At 46.6% G+C, this 24073-nt stretch overlaps 1 protein-coding gene across 1 annotated transcript in view; it reads left to right on the top strand.

Moving 5' to 3' along the window:
- LOC308126093 (forkhead box protein N3-like) overlaps positions 1 to 24073 on the top strand; it is a 73625-nt gene that overhangs the window by 47171 nt on the left and 2381 nt on the right. The window contains 3 exon segments of the mRNA XM_080490215.1: positions 5110 to 5261; positions 14539 to 14597; positions 23984 to 24073. The exon segment at positions 23984 to 24073 is cut by the window's right edge and continues 19 nt beyond it. Coding sequence (XP_080346341.1) covers positions 5110 to 5261; positions 14539 to 14597; positions 23984 to 24073 — 301 coding nt within the window.

Raw genomic sequence — 24073 nt, 5'->3', positions numbered from 1 at the left:
TTGGAAAAAATGGCTGAATATAGACAATAATATTGCCACCTAGTGGCTGAAAGGAGGGAGACAACTAGTTTCTTTTGTTGAAATGAGGTTATCAGGTTTGGATTTTTTTGGTTTAAGGTGATTTTTTTGATCATGGTAGTTTCTCCTCGGCTGAAGTGTCCGAACGCAGACAGCATTTGGCTGCTAATGCTAGTTTAATGTAGCAGCAGGTCCATTTCACTGTTAAATTTCACTGGTATTATTCGGATCTAAAGATTAATATCTGGGTACCGCCACAACACCAACAGGGCTGTGAACTCTTGCGATGTACATCATCTGGTTAGATTTTTTGATAATGTATAATCTTTTTTTTTTCTTGTATGTCTCATATCACAGTTAAATTGTCGACAGCATCAATGGAAACTATTAGAAATGGATCATAATAAGTTTTCCAGGTGCTCGAAGGCATAAAATGTTTTGGATCTTATTGGGTGGACATGTTGTTCTGTAGCATAAATATATATATATATATATATATATATATATATATATATATATATATATATATATATATATATATATATATATATAAAAAAAAAAAGAAATCCTGTACTAGAAAAATAATAACCCCAAAGAAACTATTTTCTTCGCCCCGTGTTCCATATGCAGCGCAGAAAGCCAGAAGTTGCTGTGTGCAGCGTGGCGCTGCTGCTATTTCCTCCAGTGCATTTTTCATGAACTTAGTCAGGGATGAGTCGCGCTATTTTTGGCGCACGCTCAGTCACGGCGTACAGTACAGGCGGCGATTTGTCTGACAGGTAAACGCGATGGGATGATGGCAGGAATGCAGTAGCAGGCAGGCGCGACTCGCGGGGTCAGTGGCAGCAGGACTTTTTTCTTCTTTTTTTTTTTAAATATCTCTCATTTCCAGCGGAGACCAGCCCCCACAGCTTATATAACACAGGAAACAGATGTTTGCAACACACAATCATCCCTCCTGCACTCTCCCTCTCTCTCTTTCTCTCTCTTTATCTGCTCTTTCTTCCCCCTTTCTTGTCGTCTTCTCACACCATGCCGTGTCCCAGGGTTGAGTTGGCGTGTTTTTATCGCCATAGAGGTTCATCTCTCTGGGCTCCACTGAGGCGGAAAAGCATTGCTGCTTTCTTCATCAATTCCTAATCCGCTTCCTTTTTTAAGGGTAATGTTGCTTAAACTTGCAATTTAAAGTCCAACGCAGCGCCTCGTCGGTTTTATACCGCGCGCGGTGCTTCTCAAAGTCTCGGGTGGGAGGGGTCGTTAACCTTTTCGAGTTGTGGATTATTTTGTTGTGTAATCCTGCTTTTCTAGCTGCAGTCACGGGACCGTTTTCAACACTTCGCTCGCCGGAGCGACTCCAGAAGGAAAGAGAAGAGGGAATGATAGCTCCGACACTTGGTAGAAAAAAGAAAGAAAAGAAAATCGGCGTCGCTGCTTTAAAGTGATCGTGGACTTTGAGACGCTCCTCCCTGAACTTTGTCTGAAAATGAAAAGTCCGTTTCACCTTCCCTCGCCTCCCGAGCTTGGATGATGCCTGTTGCCAAGGCGACCGCTATAACCCAGGTGACAGACCCTTCCTGTGAGATGCGCCCCGTGATTGGCCTATCGACCGAGCGAGGGAGGTGGGGGGGGGGGGGGGGGGGCGTCGGAGCGCCGTGATTGGCTGTCTGGTCAGCAGAGGCAGGAGCCCAGAGCAGACCGAGATTGTGGAGGAGAGCATTGATTTAATCGGCTGGCAAGCGGGCAGACAGTGGAAATACACACACACAAATATATATATCCACACACACACACACACACACACACACACGTATACACACTGGCGGGCTTGAGGTGCATGGGGGAAATTTGGCCCAGTGGGGGTCACCTCTGTGGGAGCGAGTGTGTGTGTAATATCATGCTCTCCAGGAGAGGCGTTGCTGGCAGTAATAGAAGCACTCCCAGGAGCAGACCACGCTGGGTAATATCACACTCCCTAGGGAACTCGCCACACACACACACACACACACACACACACACACACACACACACACACACACACACACACACATATGTACTGGAGCAAAACGCAGCACATACATGGCCCGCGCTCAATACGACTGACATATTAATGCAACGATCCAGACACAGTGGGACACACACAAACACACACACACTCACACATGGAGCGTATTAGCTCCTCGCAATCAAACAAGGTCAGGAGCCGCCGTGGATCGGCGAGGCGTTTTGGATATTCTGGGATCGAGAGGCACGAGGGATCCACGGACGGCCGTCACTCATTAGAGATGACACACTTTGCACTGTCACACAAATGGGAAGGAATCTTGTGAGATGAGGATGTTGCACCGCAGACTCAATACTATTGGTTTCTTCTGTTTTAATTGTTTCAAGTCTCTTTATTTGCACTCAACTCTCCCGTACGCTCATATTTGGCTCCAGCGCGGACTGCCGGACATCACATGGAAACCTGTTTAAAGGACAATAAAACTCACACAAAAAGCACACAAGCACTTAGTGAAAAGATGATTTGATTATTATTGTTTTTCTTTATTTATTGAGGATACGTTGTCCTGGTATGAGAGGACTCGGTTTATTGGATTTAAATACCCTGTACCCAAACGTCAGAAGCTTTCAGGCTTGTTAAAACTGTTTAGGATAGGAATACATTTGGAAAAACTACCCGGATTGAGAAACAAGCCCCCCCCCCCCCCCCCCAATTGGTAGCATTTCTTCATCATTGTGGTGAAAGACGGGCAGAAGTCCTCTGTGGATGGACACCCGAAGAACCGCAAACATGTTAACAGTTGCCAATTTTCACACTCCGAAGTTGCACGTTGACTCTCTTCACAGCAGCTTTTTATGACTCTGCAGTTTAAAATCTGTTGTTCCTCAAAGCCTCTGCTCCATTTTCGCTGACGAATACTTGTGGAACCTAAAAGAACTTCTTCCTTTGTATGTTCTTTAACGGAACGCTTGAACTGCCAACGAGTATCTGTATCTTACTAAAGTGTTGGGTGAGCAGAAGAACATCAGGAAAGACATTCACGGGCAGAACACTGTGAGAAACTGAAAACCCGTCCAGAGTTGAGGTATGGATGCACAGAGCTGCTGTAGTTCTGGGTGGTCAAACATAAGGTCTACGGGCCAAAGCTGGTCCTCAAAAGGCTCCAGTCTGGTCAAACCGCAAAGCAAATTGGCCCAATAACGCCATTGGCTCACTTGATGAGTTTAACTTTCAAATCAGTTAATAAGCATATTTGGTTCGTCAGAGGTTTTGTCTGTTCCGTAGTTCCGTGCTAAAAGGTTACGTTAGAATAATAATTTGAGGGGGAAAAAAACAGTCCCGGTGGAAGTGATTAGTCTTCTTCGCCCTGTGGTGAGCGGGCAGGATCCTGGGAGAGCTCACTGTGCTGATAGTTGGGAGGGAAAAGCTGGAAACCGCAAACACGACGATCCCTGGCGAAATGGCAAGCGGCCCTCCATTGTCCCAAATAATCCACTTTGGTGTTGAGCGAACCTGCATCTGCCAGCATGATGGACGACACCGGCGGTCTGCGAGGAGCCGCTTTTAGCTTTTTGTCCAGCCGGTTGCCACTTCTCCAAACTCTCACGCCGACGGCACTTCCTCATACCGGTGGTATGAAGCGCGGGCGGCGGGGGGGGGGGGGGTTACATAATATTGTAACTCGGTGTCACAACATAACACACCATAGCATTTTAACATAATTCTGTAACATAACAGCATATTATAAAATAAATAGCATAACACAACGTAATATCATAACGTGATGTGATCATGTGACATCATGAGTTAATGCTATATATATAACATCATAACATAGCGATTAATTTCAACATGATATTGCAACGTAACAATGTGACGTGTCGCATAATCGTATCGCGTCATATCTTAACATAAAGTCATTATAAAAACATCAGATAACACATCGTAATAATATAATCATAACTTTGGTCTGTAGCCACATATAGCATAACATCATATCATAACAGCATAATATGATGAAATAACATCGTAACGTGATCATATAACATGATGTGTCGTCAGTTAACGTCTTAAGAGAATATTGTAACATAATAACATTAACATGAGATCATCGCATGACATTGTAATATAACCTAACAACATATTAGTTGCCCCCCCCTGCCCCCCTCATGCACAGCTCTGGCACATTTGCCTTTTTTCTTCCAGATTCCCTCTGCGGAGCTCAGAAGTCCACGGTGGTGACACGTCCCCTCCCTGTAGCCTGTACCTGTATCATATCACACAGCGCTACAAAGTGAGCTCAACGCCACCAAAGACGACTTAAATTTTATATTTACCTTGTGCTCCCCCCCCCCCCCCCCCCCCCCCCACACACACACACACACACACACACACACCCCGTTCTGATTTTTGCCACATTCAGATGACAAGGCAGATGAAAGCAGAAGGCTGCGAGAGATAGAGAGAGTGAGGGAGTATTTTCATGGCGGCCTCTCGCTGTAATCTATAGGCTGGTTTCACTCAGATTGGGAGCCGACAGCTTCATTAGGTGAGGGTGGGTGGGGGTGGGGGGTGGGGGGGACGGGCTGCTTTGATCTAAAAATACACATCAGCATCGCCTCTGGAGTGAAAAAAGTTTGAGTTTCCCTGTGTCTTAATCAGAACTAACTCCACCATTTTTTGGGGGGGAGGGGGGATGGGAGGATGTGGCGTTGAGGATGTGTTGAGCCCCCGTTCCTCCCAGCTTCATCCTTCTGTAGGAATGTTTGTACGTCTGTTTTATCAGCATGACGAGGTGGCAAGCAGCACGTCCGGAGCCTGTTTGAACCAGTAGATGAACCCGGTTTCTGTTGTTGTTTTGTTTTGTTTTTTTGGATATGTGCAAGGTGGCTTAGCAAATAGGAAACCGGCGCAAAGTCCGGACCTTGAGCCGATGTTTGGGCTCCGGGCTTGGTTTGCTGTTTGCAGTGCGCTTCGAGGGCCCCCGATAGCGCTTCCAATAACAACTCTGTTATCTGTCTTTCTGTCCCCTGCTTCACCCCTACCTCCCCCCCCCCCCCCCCCCTCCCCCCCCCCCTTCCTCCTCTCAGAGCATAGGCAAAGGCTCGCTGTGGTCCATAGACCCGGAGTACAGACACAACCTGATCCAGGCGCTAAAGAAGACGCCGTATCATCCATACTCGCCGGGTCTGGCCACGCCTTCCACCTCCCCACCCACCCTACCGCAGGCATTTCACCACAGGTAAGACGCCCTCTCCAAGGCCTCGGTCACACTGCAGGGGAAATGCGACCCAATTCAGATTTTTTTTGTTTTTTCCTCACAAGTGACTTATATTAAACGTGTGAAATTGCCAAGTCCATTTTTTTTTTTTGGTTCTTCACTCTCATGCCTCCATCATATGTGGGAACAATTTGAATATTCCTCTGCGTGCGACTGATTCGTCATCGACGTGTGACTGACGGAGGAAGCGGCTCCGCCAAAATGTTTAAAAGCTGTGCTCCCTTGTTACCTCATTCACCTTCTTCTGTCATTCGCCATATTGTCCAGATTTTGTCGGGCTCATATTTAACAACCACTTGAAAATGAATCTCCACTGGCTGGCCAGCGTTGCCAGGTATGGAGGGTATCCCCCCCCCCCCCAATTGGGGAGCCAAACTGTCTTCCCCTTTCACATTGTTTATTTTGTGCACTTGTGTGTTTATGGCGTGTTCATTTCTACACATTTGATAGTTTTACGGTTTTAGCGTGATTCTTACACAGGCTGAGATTTGGGCTGGTTTTCTATTGAGGTGTGTGGGTTTTACATTGTTTGGGCTGAAAGCTGCGAGTCCCATCTGGCAACCCTGGTGCTGACCGGCGTTCCAATGGGTGTGACTTCACGGCGTCTCCTGCGCTCTGGGGGCGTCCATTTGGCGTCCCAGTCAGGTGTCCGACAACCCTCACCCGGCTCCGCTGGTTGAAGTTGTCTCAACCGAATAATATTAGATGAACAATCACATATTACGTTAGTTAGTTGCGGCCATAATTTGACCGGCAAGCTAATTATTGCAAGATTTAACCATACAAGCGTTAAAAAAAAAAAAAAAAAAAAAATCTGTTGTACGGAGCTGCAGTTAGAAGAAAAGATTTCTTTAATCTCACAGCAGCGTTGCAGTAAAAAGATCCAGAGAACAGCTGCATGACCGGAGCAAGTTAAAAAAAAAAAAAAAAACACTAAAGCCGGGCTCTAATTGCTACTGAGGAGGCAGATCCTCTTTAGCGAAACTTAATCTTTCATCTGTTTTATTTTACAGCCTTTTGTTGCTGTAATTCAGAGGTCTTCGCTCCCTGTCGCTTTCACAAAGCTGAATACAGGCGAAACAGCAGTTTTCCTGTTTGTCAGTTTATTTCACTGTAGGTTTTTGTTCAATCTGACTCTTTGTCTTCTAGTTTCAGGCCACAAGTCCATCCGTCAGTCTGACCCTTATCCGACCCTCTTGAGGTGACTAATGTGTTTTAAATAAAAAGGCACTTCAGTATTTCATCAGCTGGACTTCCTCTGTAAGATGATCACAGATTAAAAAAAAAAAAAAGATAATTTAACTCATTTGCTTTCACTGTCAGTGATGTGATTCGCAAAATTGGCGAACGTATGCCATATATGTAAATAATGAGTTTTTACTAGAGAGGAACTAATTGAATTAGATCCATCTTCTCAGGCTTCATTTACACGTTTTCAAATGAAAACGCGTCGTTCCACGTTCACGCTGCAACGTTTTGAAAATTATGTCTATGGCATGAAGAGGCCAGGAGTTGGCGCTGCTGGTTCTGACGGTTGAGGTCAGAATTTGGGTTTTTTTTCTAACAGAACTGCAGTTATTTTTTTTGCCTCTAAAAATCACACAAACCGCAAATAGTTAAAATCACTAAAATTACACGAAGGAGGGACGCACGCCTCAGCCCTTTAAAAATGTGATCCTGCCGACAATGCCACGATATGGCGGTGTGGTCGGGTGGTTTTTATTAAAAAGGTGTTGTTTTTTAAAATTTTGTAAATTTGTCTTTCGGTTGTTTGGTTTTTTTTTTTTTGTAGTTTTTTGCTATGTGAAGCGTCTTTGAGTGCATAAAAAAGCACTATATAAGTTTGATTTCCTTTTTTTTTTTTTTTTTTATTGATCGAATTTGTAGCTAAAAAAGAGAAATTCAAGTTTTTTTTCTCCCACCTCAGTTGTTCACGTTGCGTTCCACCATTCCTTGTGGGTGTCCGTACTCGCTTTTGCACTTTTGCTTAAACCTGGGTTAAAGCTTTAATTTGTTGAATGACTGAGCCTCATTTACTTTTTATCTTGGGATTGTTTATATGCGTTTTAACTCTTGAGGACAATCACAGCAACAAAGTGGCCCCTTTGACAATATATCTGATGTCTGCAATCAATTTTAAGTGCACTGAGAGAGAGAAAAGAAAATAAATCGAATCGAAAGTCTTAATTTTTAGGCCAAATTGCCCAGCCCTGTTAACAAGTATATGGCGAGTATACGGACATTAATATGCCAAGTCTGTGGTGCACAGTTATCAGCCTTTCCTCCTCATTTCCAGCGGAGACATGAGTCGGCGCATTTTCAAAAAGTTGCACGTTCAGTCGGTGTAAGCGACCCCGCTTGCTGCTTTTCTTCACTTCACGTCCTCCAACTTTGCCGAGGACCTCGACTCGATCAAACCAATTTGCTTTTCCCTCGTTTTATTGCGACTGGGATTCTTATTGAGAAGAAAACGGCTCCAGGTGGGTTTTCCAGTCGAACGATACAAACAACAATTCAGTGAACATGTGCGTTTGCATATGAGGTGTGATGTGTAGGATGTTGCTTGTTAGAAACCAGATCGCTTCGCTTGTACAGTCGCCAGCGCCGCGAGATCAGAGAGTGGAAGGGAAATACATTTCTAAGGTTAAACTGTCAGGAGTTAAGTTTTATTTCTCTCTCTCTCTCTCTCTCTCTCACTCGCTCTATCTGATGTGAGATAAATCAAATAAAGCCGATATCCTCGCCCAACAGAAAAAAAAATAAATAAATATATACATATATACAACACTCTCGCTCCTCTCTATCCTCGTTCTCCATCTGTCACTTTCTCCTCCCACTCGCTCCAGGCACTATAAAGTTGACCTGCCCCCGTCCGCTACGCAAATCTTTTTGCCCGCTGTTTTCATGCAACAACACTCCGATCCCCCCCCTCCCCCCCCCCCCCCCCCCCGGGCTCTTCGCAGGTAAAAAAAGCGCTGGTTGCCCTTTTTTTCTCTCTCCACATTCACACCCATCCACTCACCCTTTTCCAGTCCCCCCCCCACCCCCATTTTTTATTTTCCTCCGGCTCCAAAACCATTTCTCTCTCTCTCTCTCTCTCTCTCTCTCTCTCTCTCTCTCTCTCTCTCTCTATCCTCTTTTAATATCCCCGTGCTCCCTCCTGCTCGTCCTCAGGCATACATTACAACTAGTGGGGCACCCACTACTCCATCTTCTTTATTTATCCCTGCTGTGATTTATTCCCCCCTCACTCACATTCTCTCTCTCTCTCTCTCTCTCTCTCTCTCTCTCCACTCTTTTCACTCCCTCTCTCCATCACTTTATCATTCAATTAAATCCTCCTTTGTCTACATTCACTTTATTCTACAGCCTCTCGTGGTCTTACACACACACACACACACACACACACACACACACACACACACACACACACACACACACACACACACACACACACACACACACACACACTCACACTCCTCCACCTGTGTTTCCTCCTTCTCCTCTCATGACCTCTTCTCTGCTAACATCTCGTTTCCCACCTCCTCTGCTCATCCCTGTGGATATGTCAGAGAGCTACTATTAGGCGTTTTTTCCCCTCTTTCCTTTTCCTTGCACTCTCTCGCTCTCTCTCTCTTTCTCTCTCTTTCACTCTCTCTCTCTCTCTCCACCAGCACCAGCCTTTTTCCCTCGTCCCTCCCCAGTTGATCTGGGCAGGTTGGCTCGCAGAACCAGCGGACTGTGTAAGACAGAATAATTGGTTCACCATAAAATGTAAAAGTGTCATTTTGAACAATGAGGTATGGGGAAGTGGAACAAATTGGAGGCTGGATTTGGAACAGGGGGAGTAAGAGAGTGTGTGAGAGTGTGTGTGTGTGTGTGTGTGTGGGGGGGGGTTATTCATTTGCATTGCGACGGAGCCGCGTTGCAGCGAGATCCCGTTCCCTCGGTCCTCGCGATGCAGCACCTGCCGTGTGTCTGTACCTTTTTGATGAATCAGTTTTCCCCGAGTCTGAAGCTGAAAGACATTAAGCCGCCGAGAGATAATTGCGTCAAAACAAATCAAAGAGTCAATTATCACAATAGTCGCTGATGACTTGTTTGTCGATCTGACTCGGTTGGTTCATTGATTATTTAAAGGTGTAGCGCCCATTCATTTCTTTACATTCGAAGGAGTGGAACCGTCAATCAGCCGTGAGCATGGATCCGTTGACTTCAAGCACTTGAAGGCCGAGCATCAAACTTTTTCACCCAAACCTTTTTCATGAGCGCCGCTTTTTCATTACAGGAGCCTCCGTCTTTTACCGAACCCCTGAAGCAAAACATCCGTTGCGTTTCGGGCGTCTTGTTTGCACGGCGAACCGTGCCCGGAGCCACCGACAAGGCAAACTGTCTCCGTGGAAACGGGAGAAAACGCACTTTGACTGAAAACGCTCCCAACTTCCTCTGTATCGACGGATTAAAGCACAACTTTTTGAAACGCTGCTGCTACGCTCGTTCACCAAAGGGAACTGTCCTTCTGCACATGCTCAGTAGATGGACAATAACAACAACGGCGCCAGAGTGTCGAGACACCAACCCAACTTCGTCGTCCGTTCTCACCATCGGTATTATTTGTCGCGTTTTGTTCTCTGCTCGAATGTGTGTGGTTTCATTACTAAGACATACAAACAGCACCCACTAGTGGCCCAACATGTTAACAACATCATTTTCAACGGGAAGTTTTATCCGTACACTTGAACAACATGCTGTTTGTTTATATTTGCTTAGATTAATTTAAAGCAGTTGCTTAAGTCATTCTAGGATTTTATGCGATATAGTTTAGAAAGTACCCAGCGGCAGCAAGCAGCGTGAACGGATCGCCGTACGTGCAGCTAATGATGCTAATGTAGCTTTAACCGCTTTAGAAACCCGCCGCGGCTCGCTTCACGCGCCGGCTTTTTCAAAGACTGTCGCCGTCTCCTGCCGACTTAATCAAGTCAGCGGAGACGTGGGAATGTGCACACAACATCTGTCGTGTCCACTTCCTGTTCAAGAGCCACCGTAGGTTAGTTCTTGGCAAATATTCACTCGATTTGCACGCCGTGGAAGGTGTTTGTCTTCCACGCTTGAAGCCTCTCGGGCGTTTAATTCAAGGAGAATTCATCGACGGGTACAGAAGATAAAGCGTCTTTAATATAACCCTTTCACAACTGTTGTGTAATAACTGGGGATGGGAGGCCGCAGTGGGAAGAAGGTCAGAATTCACAGCTGCAGACTGTTTTTTTTTTTTTTTTATTTCTTGTTGAGGTTTTTTTTTTATTTATTTTTTTTTTTTTATGATAAAAGACGATAAGCAAATTGTGGATTCCAGGGAGCTTCTTCAGAAAAACACATGGCTGGGAGCACGAAAGCCATTTCATTAACCTTGAATGTTAATTTGATAAAGATTTTAAAAAAAAAAAAAAAAAAAAAAACATTTAAGGTCTGTTTGCTTTTTTTTTTTTTTTTTTTTTTTTTTATACTCTTTATCTCACAGTTGTATCCAGATGTTTTCTTCTCACACGGGAACATTTTGATTTGGAGTGGGTCAGCTAGACGTTCGCTGTTGAATGCCAGAATTGTGCTCAGAAAATGCTTCACATATGAAGTGAAAATCAAACGTGACCACAGATCTTAAATATGTGGTCAAGTAGCTCCTGGAAGGAGGAAGACTTTTGTGTTTGTTTGTGGGGTTTTTTTTGTGTTTTTTGTTTCATCAATGACAACCTGTAGCACTTCCATCACTTCTCAGACAAGAAAAAAATAGGTTAAATAACCCACGAGGCAGGTGTCAAATTACAAGAGTTTGGTGTTTTGTGGCTTGTAGAATCTTGAATCATGTCAAGTGGTTTTAAAGACACTTTTATAGAGGGAAAGTACTCGAAACTAAACATTTTTCAAGAAAGACGCAGCTGAGCTGTTTTGCACAACTGGGATTTTTTTTTATGACAAATCGTATAATATAATTTGCTCTGCTGAACAAGGCCATTCACGTGTTTGATATTTTTCCAGATTTGATTACTGCTTTGTCTTTGGCTCTGTACACATACTATGAATACCACAGCTTTTCACTGGCTTCCTGTGAGTTTTGGAAGAACTTTCAGTATTTATTTTGTTTTGTTTTAACCTTTTAAACGCTCGTGTTTTCTTTGATTCTGATTGCTCTTCTTTTTTTTTTTTCCCCACTTTAATTTTTTTATTGTCTATAGGATAGACATATAAAATACATTAAAACAAAATTATATTAATTTCATGAGGCACAGAGAAAAGGTAAGAAATACAAACAGAAATACCAGAAGTAAAATTGGTCAGTGATTACAGTTATAAAAGTACTTGAAGTTTCCTTTTAGTTGAGTGAGTAGATCCTGAGGTGGAGCTCCTAAGTCTGTGTTTAGATCATAGAAAAATTCACATCATCGAGAAGAAAACCCCACAGAGTCGATAGTTGGAAAGATGATGAGGCTGGCTTCAAATTACAAGCAGTTGAGCGTCACCTTAACGAGACTGGAGCCAGAAGCGCTTGTGTCAGACGGAAGTGGAAGTGTGAAGAAGATAATCATTTGGAGAAAATGAGCATTAAAAACTTTACCTGAGATAAAAAAAAAAAAAAGAATTTTGCAGTCAGACAAATGTACAAACGTCTGCGTCAAGAATACGATATTTGCGGCTTCCTTCATCTTGGGAGTCAAGTCCAATCAATATAACACGATATCTCTCTCAAGAGCCCTCAACTCTCAAGAATATTGTGTTATGAAGTGTAATGACCGTGAATGGCGGCACAGCATGTCTATTATGGTAAGGTCAAGGACTGTCTCAAGCAGTTCCATACAAACGCAGAAGTGGAAGCTGAGCTCTCGCGGAGTGATGGAGATGGATAGATAGAAGGAAGTGTCAGCGCGAGGAGCAAAGAAAAGGGGGGGGGGGGGGGGGCGCCGACGCTTCTTTGTCCTCTGCTGTTTGTCGCTCACACACCTTTTTTTTTTCTTTCTTCCACGTGCTATAATAACTCACACCGCGTCAGTCGACCCCCACATGCAGTTTCCTCCCGTGTGTGTTGATCCTATGCGTCCGTTTCCAAACGTGTGTGTGTGTGTGTGTGTGTGTGTGTGTGTGTGTGTGTGTGTGTGTGTGTGTGTGTGTGTGTGTGTGTGTGTGTGTGTGTGTGTGTGTGTGTGTGTGTGTGTGTGTGTGTGTGTGTGTGTGTGTGTGTGTGTGTGTGTGTGTGTGTGTGTGTGTGTGTGTGTGTGTGTGTGTGTGTGTGTGTGTGAAGTGGGAGAAGGTAAGACGGAGCGCGCTGGGTAGGAGGTCAGCTTGGTGGTGCATTCCTTCACACCCCATCAGCATCTGGATGAGAGGGAAAGAATGGATGGAAAGGAGGGGATCTCGAGGGGGTAGAGGAGGGGCTCGCTCCTTTCATTTCTTCATTTCTCTTTCTTTTTTTTTCTTCTCTCCCCTCCTGCTCATGCCTTCACTTCTCCCTCGGAAAGAGAGAGAGAGAGAGAGAGAGGGCGACGGAGGATGCCGAGGGGATGGGGCGGCTGCAAGACGAGCGTCTGCTGCGAGTTTATCCCCCTCGCCCACTACATTAAATGCACAGGGTCGCCATGGCAACGGGAACGCCGCCATGGCAACACATGTAGCATAAGTCAGGTGCTGTCGCGCTGTGAAGCCATTTGTTGGGAGGGAGAGAGTGAAAATGAGGGAGGGAGGGAGGGAGGAGAGGAGAGAAATAGTGGAGGGAAAAAAAGGAGAGCGTGAGAGAGGAGGGGGGGTGAGACGGGGGGGTGGGGTAGTAGGGAAAACAGACAGGCTGTTAGCGGAGGAAAAATATGTTATCGCCGTGGCAACGCAATGTGGCAACTCTCCATGGCAACAGCAGGTGGCTCAGGGCTGAAATTTGCGTTCGCTGCTTTTGCCTCGCGTGTGTGCTTGCACGTGCATTCCGGTGCGTGTGCTTGTACAGTGTGTGTGTGTGTGTGTGTGTGTGTGTGTGTGTGTGTGTGTGTGTGTGTGTGTGTGTGTGTGTGTGTGTGTGTGTGTGTGTGTCCACCCCCCCCCCACCCACCCACCCTACATCTGTTGAGGTGAGCGCTCCATCACGAGTGCAGCCGTCCAGATCCTCTCATTCAGCAGCTTAGCAGGACATAAAACACAACTCGCATCACAAAGGAAATTCTCCCCGCGAGTGGCAAACAAGTGCGCCGCGTTCCCAGAGTTCACAGCGTCCCCCAGGTGTGTGTTTGTGCGTGAGATCCATGTTGTCAGACACAGCCAGTTTTTGAGAACAGCCTGTCTGGCTGCGGAGGGGAAGAGGGGAAGAAAAGGGGGGAAAAGAGAGAGAGAGAGGGAGCAGTCAGACGTGCTCTCTAATGGGAAGCTAAAGACCACTCAACCTGGAAAAGCTCTCACAGCCTCGTCCCCCCCCCCGTCTAAAAAAAAAATTATGGATTCACCAGCAGAACTGTATTTATTGTCCTCTCCCCGTGCCAGTGGAGATATCTCCATCTATGTGAGGAATGCCGTCATTACCTCCCTCATTAGTGGTGCAATGATCACCTAAACCGAATCCCCGGCTTGTGTGTGTGTGTGTGTGTGTGTGTGTGTGTGTGTGTGTGTGTGTGTGTGTGTGTGTGTGTGTGTGTGTGTGTGTGTGTGTGTGTGTGTGTGTGTGTGTGTGTGTGTGTGTGTGTGTGTGTGTGTGTGTGTGTGTGTGTGTGTGTGTGTGTGTGTGTGTGTGTGTGTGTGTGTGTGTGTGTGTGTGTGTGTGTGTGTGTGTGTGTGTGTGTGTGTGTGTGTGTGTGAGTGAGTGAGTGAGTTAATGTGTCACCACGCTGTGCTCACACGCGTGTGTGTGTGAGTGTTTAATGTGTGTGCGTTGATTTTTCCTCTTCTTCTTCTTTCTTCCTTTTTTAAACGTGTGTGAATGGACCGGCGGTGGGCGGTGGGGGGTTGTCATGAGAAATTACCCCCATGGACTACAGCGTGGAGGCTGTAATTCTCTGAGGTAATCACAGGGAATAATGGCAACAGTGGGACACCCGGGAATCTAATCACTATAATCAGAAGCGCCGGCTTATGGGCTCAAATTCCTGCCTCGCTATCCGCCTGGTGACGAAAGCCGGCCGACCCGAGGCCCGCTCGCGCTTCTGGCTGGGACATGATCAAATGATTGACCAGTTGTTTTTCTCTCGCCCCCCCCTTTTTTTTTTTTTTCTAGTCCTCCATTGTGGTCGGGGAGTCCCCTCTTCAGAAAGAACGGAGGAGTCCTCCTACAAGGTACCGTTTCACCTCCACACGTCTTATGCGTGTGTGATCTCCTGCCTCTTTCTTTCTCTCTCTCTCTCTCTCTTCTATCTCCCCCTCTTCCTCCCTCGCTCTCTTTCTCTCTCTCTCTCTCTCTTTCTCTCTCTCTCTCCGGATGTGCCAGCTCCAATCATCTCAATTCCAAATCCCTCTTTTTAGAAGCGCACCTTGCGAATACAGAGTGCAGAGTTCTGACACTTGGCTTGATGCCGAAGAATCGATGCTTCTTCTTCTTTGTTTCTTCTTTTTTTTTAATCAACAAATACATAGTTGAAATAATAAAAAAAAGAAAACATATTAAAAAGAAATTAGAAATATGGAGCTGGGAAGACAAATACAATCCATCCGTCCACCTCCTGGCGCCGCTTTTTCCAGCCCGGGCTCACGAGATGGGGTGGAGTTGAGTTGAAGTTGAAGGTTACAGACCAATAGAGAGAGAGAGAGAGAGAACAACTTTTTCACTCCAGATGTTCTTCCTTCGGCAGCTTGAGGAGACGTCGTGCCCTCACTAAAGAGTAGTGGGATTCAAACCTGCGAATTTGAAAGAAAGTATACGTCATTCAGCAAACTGTTTCTCTGCGTCCAGTCCGTCTTGTTCATAACTATCCTTAACTTTACCTGTTGGGGTCTGGGGTCAAAGGTCAAGTGCTGACCCGTCGGCCTCTAAACTTTCCAGATAAAGAACCCCTCAAACATGCAGGAAGAATTTATTAACCTGAAGAAAAGAAAACGCTTCGGATTTACGGTTTTTGTTCCACAAAAATGTCCCGTTTTTTCACAGCAACATTCCAAACGCAGTGTCCGTTCACACGGAGTTGCTGAAAATGACGTGGTTGGCATGTTGGGCCACGAGTTGAGAACGATACCTCATAAACAGGACGACATGCAACACACCGCCGGTGTTTCACTTCTTCCGAGCTTCCTTTTCTCCCGTATTTTTCCCATTATTCCTCCTCCTGCTCCTGCTCCTTCCTTCCTTCCTTCCCGACCTCCTCCTACCCCCCCGGGTTGCTGGGCGGCAGTTTAAATGGACATTCAATCCCAATCAGGGAGCACTCCGGGAGCTCGCCGGGCTGCCGAGTCCTAAATGGAGGGGGAAATGGATACATTAGGCGTCTGCGGCGCGCCCTCCATCGCCGCTGATAATGGAGTAGTAATGGTCAAGGAGCCGAGGCTGGAGAGTGTCTGAAAACCTGGACTCCCTGTAGACACACACACACACACACACACACACACACACACACACACACACACACACAGTCTGAGTGATGCGTCTGAGCAGCTGGACAGACAGACGGGCAGACAGATAAAAAGAGAGAGAGAGAGAGAGAGAGAGAGAGAGAGAGTGGTAGAAACAGTCTAGTCAGGAAGGCTGACTGGGAATGTGCACGTGTGACACGAACAGACAGGTGAAAAGCTAAACTTTTATTTATATATATGTATATATATATATATATATTTATTTTCATTTATTTTTTTATTTTTTTTATGTGTTTCCCAAAGTACAAGAATGGTCAGGTGTGACATTCACAGGCAGCGGGGAGAAAGAAAAAGTTGTGACAGGCAGCCAGAGGCAAAGACAAGAAAAGGGTTTCTGAGAGAGAGAGAGAGGGGGGGGGGGGGGGGGGGGGGGGGTAGAAGAGTTTGGGGCTGTGAGTGCCCTCCTTGGTTATTACCTCCATTTCCCATTCCCAGAGCTTTCAGGGCTGCTCCACTCTGAGCCGAGGCTGGATGAAATCTGCCTCTCCCTGTGACCCAGCCCGGGACTGGGGGGGGGGGGGGGGGATGAGGACGATGGCCGGGAGCTTACCCGACTTATCCTTCCCCTCCTCCTCCTTCTCCTCCTCCCCCTCCTCCTCTTCCTCTTCTTCCCTCGCCAGAAGCCACAAAGTTCATCACACAGCAGCTCTTGATTAAAAAGGTCTGAGAGGTCCTTCTTGACCTTCCCGCATTAAAATAAGGGGAGGGGGGCAATTCAAGCATTTGATTGTGTGTCAGGTGCTGAGAAAAGTAGATCCAAACCAGTAAAATAATGAACTTTGTTATTTATTTCAATGTGATTCTAACTCACATGTAATATAAACAAATATTTTTGGTGAACAGCCATGTCTTGACTATTGTACATATACATATATATATATATATATATATATATATATATTAGGTCAGGGGCCACATCTTGAGTGTGCCGGACGGGTAATATAGTGCCATAATAAACTTTAAATGTAAACTTTAAATGTTTGTTGTTGTTGTGGCGCAGTGTATGTGATTAAAATGTCTGTATGATCACAAAACCATAACTTTGTTTTGTGAAATTCGTGGAAAAATCAAAAGTTTGTAACTTAATCTGAGACTGTACTTGCTTAACATGAATTTGAGAGTAAATACTAACCCGCACTTGCTATGTGACAGTTGGCAGCGCTGCTTTGTCAGGCATGCGTCACCAGTCTGCTGTTAAAGTAGCTTTAATCACGGGTTTGTTCAGTAGAAATGTGCATCGGAGGGCAGTTGGATCCTGCCCGTCCGTGGCTATCTATATATCTATTGAGTAGCTGTATAGTAAATGCTGTCAGATGGCTTTGCTTTGTTTCCTTATTCTTTAAGTTTCTTTATCGCTGCCTCCCACAGTAGTGGCACATTTGATGAAAAAGAACATTACGAGTCGTTATAGAAAAGGCTTCCTTACAGAGAGGCCCGCTGAAACTGAGTACGTTCATTCAAGTGCTGTTCAACGCCGTCTAATATGTTGACGCGAGTACTTTATTTAACATGTCGCCGTTCATTTAAAACCCCTTTTAAAGCTGCTTGTGGACTTTTCACCAGCCAAGGACAGGAATGCTTCAAGGAGAAATCCAGGTTTTGTTGATGTGAATATCTGCGCAAGAAAGAAAAATGATAATGTGAAGGTTTGATTGACTCAAATATCCCACATCTAAAGTATCTGTACTGAAATAAATGCATATTTGAAGCAGATGATGGGTTGAAGCTCACCGGATAATAACCCTGGGTTGTATCCCGGGTCAGCTGTCGGAAGTTTGCATGATTTTCCAAACAAAAGGCTTTTAGTATTTTCTCAGGACGGGATCTGTTGTATAAAAATGCTGATATTGCACACAAGCAAACATGTAGAAGCCGATCGACCAACGGAACACAAGTAACGTTAACTGTATTTAATAATAACTTTATTTATATTGCACTTTTAAGAACAGTTGTTGCGCAAAGTGCTTTACAGGAAACACACAGAGTTTCCAGGAAGAGGTCATACTAATGGGGTTTACGTTACGTCTGAAAACATAGTCTCGTAATCTTTTGTGAAACTCTTAAAACGTTTTGACGGATCACCTCGCACACTGCGCTTTTATTTCCCCGCCAAATACATATTTATTCACAGCTGATTGTTCTCATGTAAAACCAGCCCAAACGCACCCAAAGCCTCTCATTTGAATACTCTCATTTGTGCGAGATGTTGCTTGGTTGATCACCCATGAAATGCACGGAACCCAAATGCACAATCTATTTGTGCGTGTGTGTGTGTGTGTGTGTGCGCGCGCGTGCGTGTGTGTGTGTGCGCGCGTGCGCGTGTGTGTGTGCGTGTGTGTGTGTGTGAGAAAGTTATCTTGCCTTGGAGATCAGCTTATTAAATTAAGCCCTTGAGGATGCAAATTGACTGAAAAATTGCCTTGATGTTTCTTTAAGCCTAATTCTGGAGGGTCACAGTCCTGCACTGTTTATGTCCGAGCGTCAACGCATCTCATTATCAGAGGTTTTGCAGAGCTTGATGATGACGCCTTCATTACGATCACGTGCGTTCGAGCCAGGATGCACTGGAAGCAGAGGGCAGTGTGGCCTCGTTTATTATCAGTGCAAGCATTCCCACGGGGCCGCAGAAAACAAGACGGAAAAAGTTGTGACAACTCAAAGAAATGAAGGTTTGGGTTTGGTGTTTTAAGCTCTAATAGAGTCCCCAAAAAGAACCCCCCATCCCAATCGGTGTCTCTGTCCAGTTTCAACTTGTTGAGCGTGACCTCATACGTCACTGCGTCCGCCATTGATTTGATCCAGTCATTCAACTGAGGCCAAGAAATGAAGGTTAAAGTCGGGACATAGGTGGTTTAGCCTCTCTCTGATAGCTGGGTGCTTTCTCTTTATTTTCTGTTTTTAAAGGGCTTATTAAGTCACAATGACCAAGTGTTCCTTTTTATTTGGTCCCCCCCCCTCCTTTGTCACGTCCGCCTGCTTCAAGTTATAGCACATGTCAGTCAGGGAGCCACTTAAACACTCAGCTGGAGTGTCAGATAGACAAGCCGGTTAGCCGTCCAGTTAAACTGCCAGCAACTTCAGCCCACCAGCAATCCAGTCCGTCAGTCATCCAGTCAGTCGGACGGCATTAGTATGCATCCTGCCCTCAGACTCTGTACGCAGTTTAACACGCGGCAGCCAAAATCGAAGACGGAGACGGCGAGGGGAGGGGTGTTGTAGCCTCAGCGAGAGGCCACTTTCAAACAGTTGCGTTCTCAAGGTCTGTCGGGAGTGACCTTTGACTGTGGAGTCAATGTGTGTGTGTGTGTGTTGGCGTGTGATGCCGGTACGCCGCCGTCGTGCTCCTTGCGCCCGTGGCCATGTGGAGCTCGTTTAGCGGGAGAGCGGAGGAGGCCCGGTGCGTGAACGACTCGCGGAGGAGGGGGAGGGAGGGGAGGCCGAGGGGATTGACTCCATCCTGGAAAACAGGCAGCGGGGTGAAGAATAAGGAAGCAGACGGGAGGGAGGAAAAAAGAAAAACGCAAATAAAGAGGCAGAGCAGCTGACCAGACCTCGGAAAAAAAAAAAGACAGAGCAGAGGAAGTATTCTCGCTAGAACAAGACGTGAGCTCTCTCTCTCTCTCTCTCTCTCTCTCTCTCTCTCTCTCTCTCTCTCAGTCCTTCGCCTCGTCTCGGCAGCATATGTCCCAGACTTTTTTACCTGCGGAGACAGCATTCGCGCACAGTTGGAAATATGAGTCACCACTATACATAGAGTGACGGTGGGATCGATACGGTGGGGGCGGAGGGAGGATGGAGTTACAAGGACAAAAAGAAGGGCTGGCGGAGATATTTAAACTGCAGAGCGAGGGAGGAGGAGGAGGAGGAGGTGAGGATGCAGGACAGGCACGTGAGAGGAGTGTGTATGTGTGTGTGTGTGTGTGTTTCCAGGGTAAACAGCGGCGGTCAGGAGTGTGTCGCTGAGCTCCGAGAGGCCTCGTCAAACAGAGCCCGGTATTTCCTTCCCCGCTGCCTCCCCCTACGCTCTATCACTCTCTCTCCTCTGATTCATGATGTACCGCTCTGTGGCATGCGGACGGGGAAACTGTTGCGATGGCAACCCAAAGCCCGACTCGAGCGAGAGGGTGGGAGAGGGAGGGGCAAGGGGAGTGTGTGTGTGTGTGTGGGGGGGGCGGCGTACATCAACCCGGGGAGACCTAATGCACTGCCCACACACACGCACACACGCAACGAGTGATCAAGATTACAAAAGAGACTGTGTGCAGGGACTTACTTATAAGGTTATGGAGAGCAGAGCTGGAGATATCAGGGGCAGAGCCACACTAACTGGAGTCAATAAGATTACTATGGACACAGCCGGCCGGAGGGGAAGGGCTGCAAAACACACTTAGGAAGACGGGTGAAGTAAAAAAAAAAAGAAACCAACATCAACCCCACAAACAAATCCATCATAATTCATATCTCGTGTGTGTGTGTGTGTGTGTGTGTGTGTGTGTGTGTGTGTGTGTGTGTGTGTGTGTGTGTGTGTGTGTGTGTGTGTGTGTGTGTGTGTGTGTGTGTGTGTGTGTGTGTGTGTGTGTGTGTGTGTGTGTGTGTGTGTGTGTGTGTGTGTGTGTGCGCAGTACAACATGATCCAACGATACAAAGTCTTGTATGTTTTAATGAGCTCGTGGTTCCCGGGGGCAAATTAAATTTCTGCCTCTTAACATCCATCATCAAACTTCCTGTGACGGACTGGGGTTTCAAAAAGCTGCACCGAGCTACGATACATTGACGCCGCGGTCAATATGGTGCGAGAATTAACGGCGGCGTCCGCGGCGCTGACAAACGCAAACGGCAGGTCAGCATCTGCAAAAAAAAAAGAAAGAAAACCCCAAAGCTGACCCCAGAGGTGGAAATGACAGCTGTTTGAGAGAAGCGGGATGGCTGTGGTGAGCAGCCGGCCTTGAATAATGAAGGCTTTCTCTTCTCTTCTCTTCTCTTCTCTCCTCTCCTCTCCTCTCCTCTCCTCTCCTCTCCTCTCCTCTCCTCTCCTCTCCTCTCCTCTTCTCTTCTCTTCTCTTCTCTTCTCTTTCCTCTCCTCTCCTCTCCTCTCCTCTCCTCTCCTCTCCTCTCTTCTCTTCTCTTCTCTTCTCTTCTCTTCTCTTCTCTTCTCTTCTCTCCTCTCCTCTCCTCTCCTCTCCTCTCCTCTCCTCTCCTCTCCTCTCCTCTCCTCTCCTCTCCTCTCCTCTCCTCTCCTCTCCTCTCCTCTCCTCTCCTCTCCTCTCCTCTTCTCTTCTCTTCTCTTCTCTTCTCTTTCCTCTCCTCTCCTCTCCTCTCCTCTCCTCTTCCCAAAACAGACTCTGACCTTATTGGAAAATCTGAAACGGCTTAAAAAAGAAAGAAACATTTTTATTTGGAAGTTGTTTTTCCCCCAAAAGTGACGCAATGAACATTTTTTTTTCTTTTTGTCAAAGTAGGTCACGTCAACAAGCCCTTTCAACAGACACTGTGTCGTGTCGTTGCGCAATTATCTGAAATAATCCTACAGATTATGAGGGGAAACCAGTCGTCCTGCAAAATTCACCAAACCGACCACCGCATGATGTCAGACCACATGATGGCGCGTTGAGTCACTGCGGCTTCCAGTTACTGATCGGTCCGGTAAAGTGAAGCTAATCGAGTGACTCACCGCCGCGGCTCTAGTGCAAACTGGAGTGGATGGTTCCTCTGCGTTTCTGCACAGTCCAGGGGGGGGGGGGTCGGGGTGATGCTTTGTCCTGCCGTCATTTATTTTTGATTGAACAGCGTGATATTGAATGTATGCGGATTGCATGACGGCATCCCAAGCGCCAATCGCAGCCCACGAAGTAGGTGAGTCGACGTGATTGCGCAAGAATAGCCCGGTGAAACATGAACGGAGCCGACGCCCTTGTATTCATGTTGTTTTCCCCCCGAAGACCTTTTGTTTACATCCTACATGAATGTTTTTGGACACGTTTTGCCACTTTTTACTACATTTCTATTGGTTGGTTGCCGTAGGCCGCAACAGGAGTCACTGTCAGGATTTTATAACAGGTTGTCTTTGGTCACATGACCATGACAACTGCCGTCCTTCAACCGGTCTCGCGGTGCGACGAAGGACCAGCGGATTTTTGAGCGAAGACGCGTCAAACTGACGCTGGGGGGGGGGGGGTTGCTGCGTCTTGATGCTCCCGGCTGGCAGATTGGTTCAGGAGCGTAAAACCCTGATCTCCCGCTGTCCCTGCGGATCCTCGGAGGGCTTCAGGTTCCGGGCCTCCAGCGCGCCACTCGAGGATATTCAGGGATTTGTTCCAAAGCCAGTCCATTATCCCGGCTGTGTGCTTGTGGACTGTTGTGTGGCTGGAAGGTGTATCTGGGCTCTGTTGTGTGAGGGTTTAGGGTTTTGTTTTTGTCTTTCCTCACTGACCCTTTTGTGTTTCATATCACGCTTCAGTGTGGAGGTGATAAGATAAGCCGCACCTGTTTGTTTTTTGCCGGTAGACATGCCTGGCTCTGAAGCCAGAGGATTCCATCTTTGTCTCATTAGATGATAGGACGTAATATTTGGTGAACTCCAGGTGGGGCCCACCATATGCCTGTTCTTCAGGGGGGGGGGGGGGGGGGGGGGGGGGGCAAAAAATGTCCACGTCGCGCTGGAGAGTCGTCCTTCTGTCCGGTTCTTTGGTTTCTTCCTCCTGCCTGACCAAGGCTCCTCTTGCCCAGTCACTCACTCGCACCAGATGGACTGTTGGATGAGTCCTCATATCTCTGCTTCGAAACCTCTCCCACTTTACAACCCTGCCCACTCCCTCCAGCAACTTTTAAACCAACGTTTTCTCAGATTTGAGGAGATCTTGGGAGGGTTCCTTTGAACTGCTGAATATGTGACGTGAATGCGGAAAGAGAAATGACGCGTCCGAACACAGAGGGACATGCTTTTCATGGTGGTGTAGCGGATAACTCCGTCCCTGGTTCGATTCTGACCGTGGAGAAACCGTGAAACCAGGAACGGTCCTGTTCACGTGGAGGGAAATCCAACTCACATGCTATTTGACTGTGGGGTGAAACGAGAGGACCTGGAAAACATGGAAATGAAAGAAAAGCTCTCATGTAGGGAATCTCTAAAGCGGGAGTGTCAAACATAAGGCCCGAGGGCCACAACCGGTCCACTGCATCATTAAAGTGGATGTTGAATCCACAAAAATATGTATATTCTGCACCACGACAAAGAAAAACTTTAACATTTCAATTTGAAGGTTATTATCGCACCTTTTTTCAATGTCTTCTTGGAAAATTTTCCAATTTGCTCGTTGGTTTGGTCGGGTTGGAGCCTGTTGCCGGTTTGACTCCCCTCTTTCACATAGTGCTTTATTTTTTTTCATTTTTAGAGTCTGTCATGATTTTGTTTTGGGTTTTTTTTTTCCACTGTATTGCTGCCCAGTCATTTCTAAATGAAGTGATGTTTTCGTGAAGGAATCGGGGGGGGGGGGGGGCCGCATGTCAGGAATGCCGTGACTCACCATTAAACTACAAAACTTAAGTTTTATTTAAAAACAATTTCCCGTAACTGTTGCTTTCTGTGGTCGACTTTCTCTTCTCCTCTCTGACTAAACAGACATTCAGTTCACTGGTGGTAAAATCGCTTCCTCACAGAGGCGAAAACTTTCAGGAACTATGTGAGACTCCTCGCGGACGTAAAAAAACATTTGTACCGTCGGCCGTGGAAACGAATTTGCAATTTATCCGAACTGAAGAAACGCTTCGAGTCTGCTCCGGCTTCCAGCGGCTGCCGCGCGGCGTCAGACGGGCTGGATTTAGCCCGAGCCCAGCGGTCGTTTGTAATTGAATGATTCGCAGCGGCCTTAACTCATTTATGACGCTTTCCCGCTCAATTTAACCTCGCCTTGCTCATCAATATTGCCCGTTTGGCCTCTTCAGACGGTCAGTGGATGCTCATCGAGCCGCCGCCGCTGCCGAGGCTTTACCCAGGTCCATGTTGGGTTTGGGAAAGTTGTTTTTTTTTCTCAGCGTTACGATACACATCAGATTTGTGTACATCTTGTGTAAAGTCCTGCGTCTGCTGCTCTCTCTTTCAGTTCCTCGTGGCGTGATCCAAAATGGCGCCCGCGTCAGGAGCCAGGCCCTCTTCCCCGTTATCAGACCCTTACCTGTGAGCCCCGTGGGGA

Source organism: Lipophrys pholis (genome assembly GCF_963383615.2).
Source record: "Lipophrys pholis genome assembly, chromosome: 21".
Taxonomy (NCBI): Eukaryota; Metazoa; Chordata; class Actinopteri; order Blenniiformes; family Blenniidae; genus Lipophrys; species Lipophrys pholis.
The sequence above is the reverse complement of the archived record's forward strand: the minus strand, read 5'-3'. Positions and strand labels throughout refer to the sequence as shown.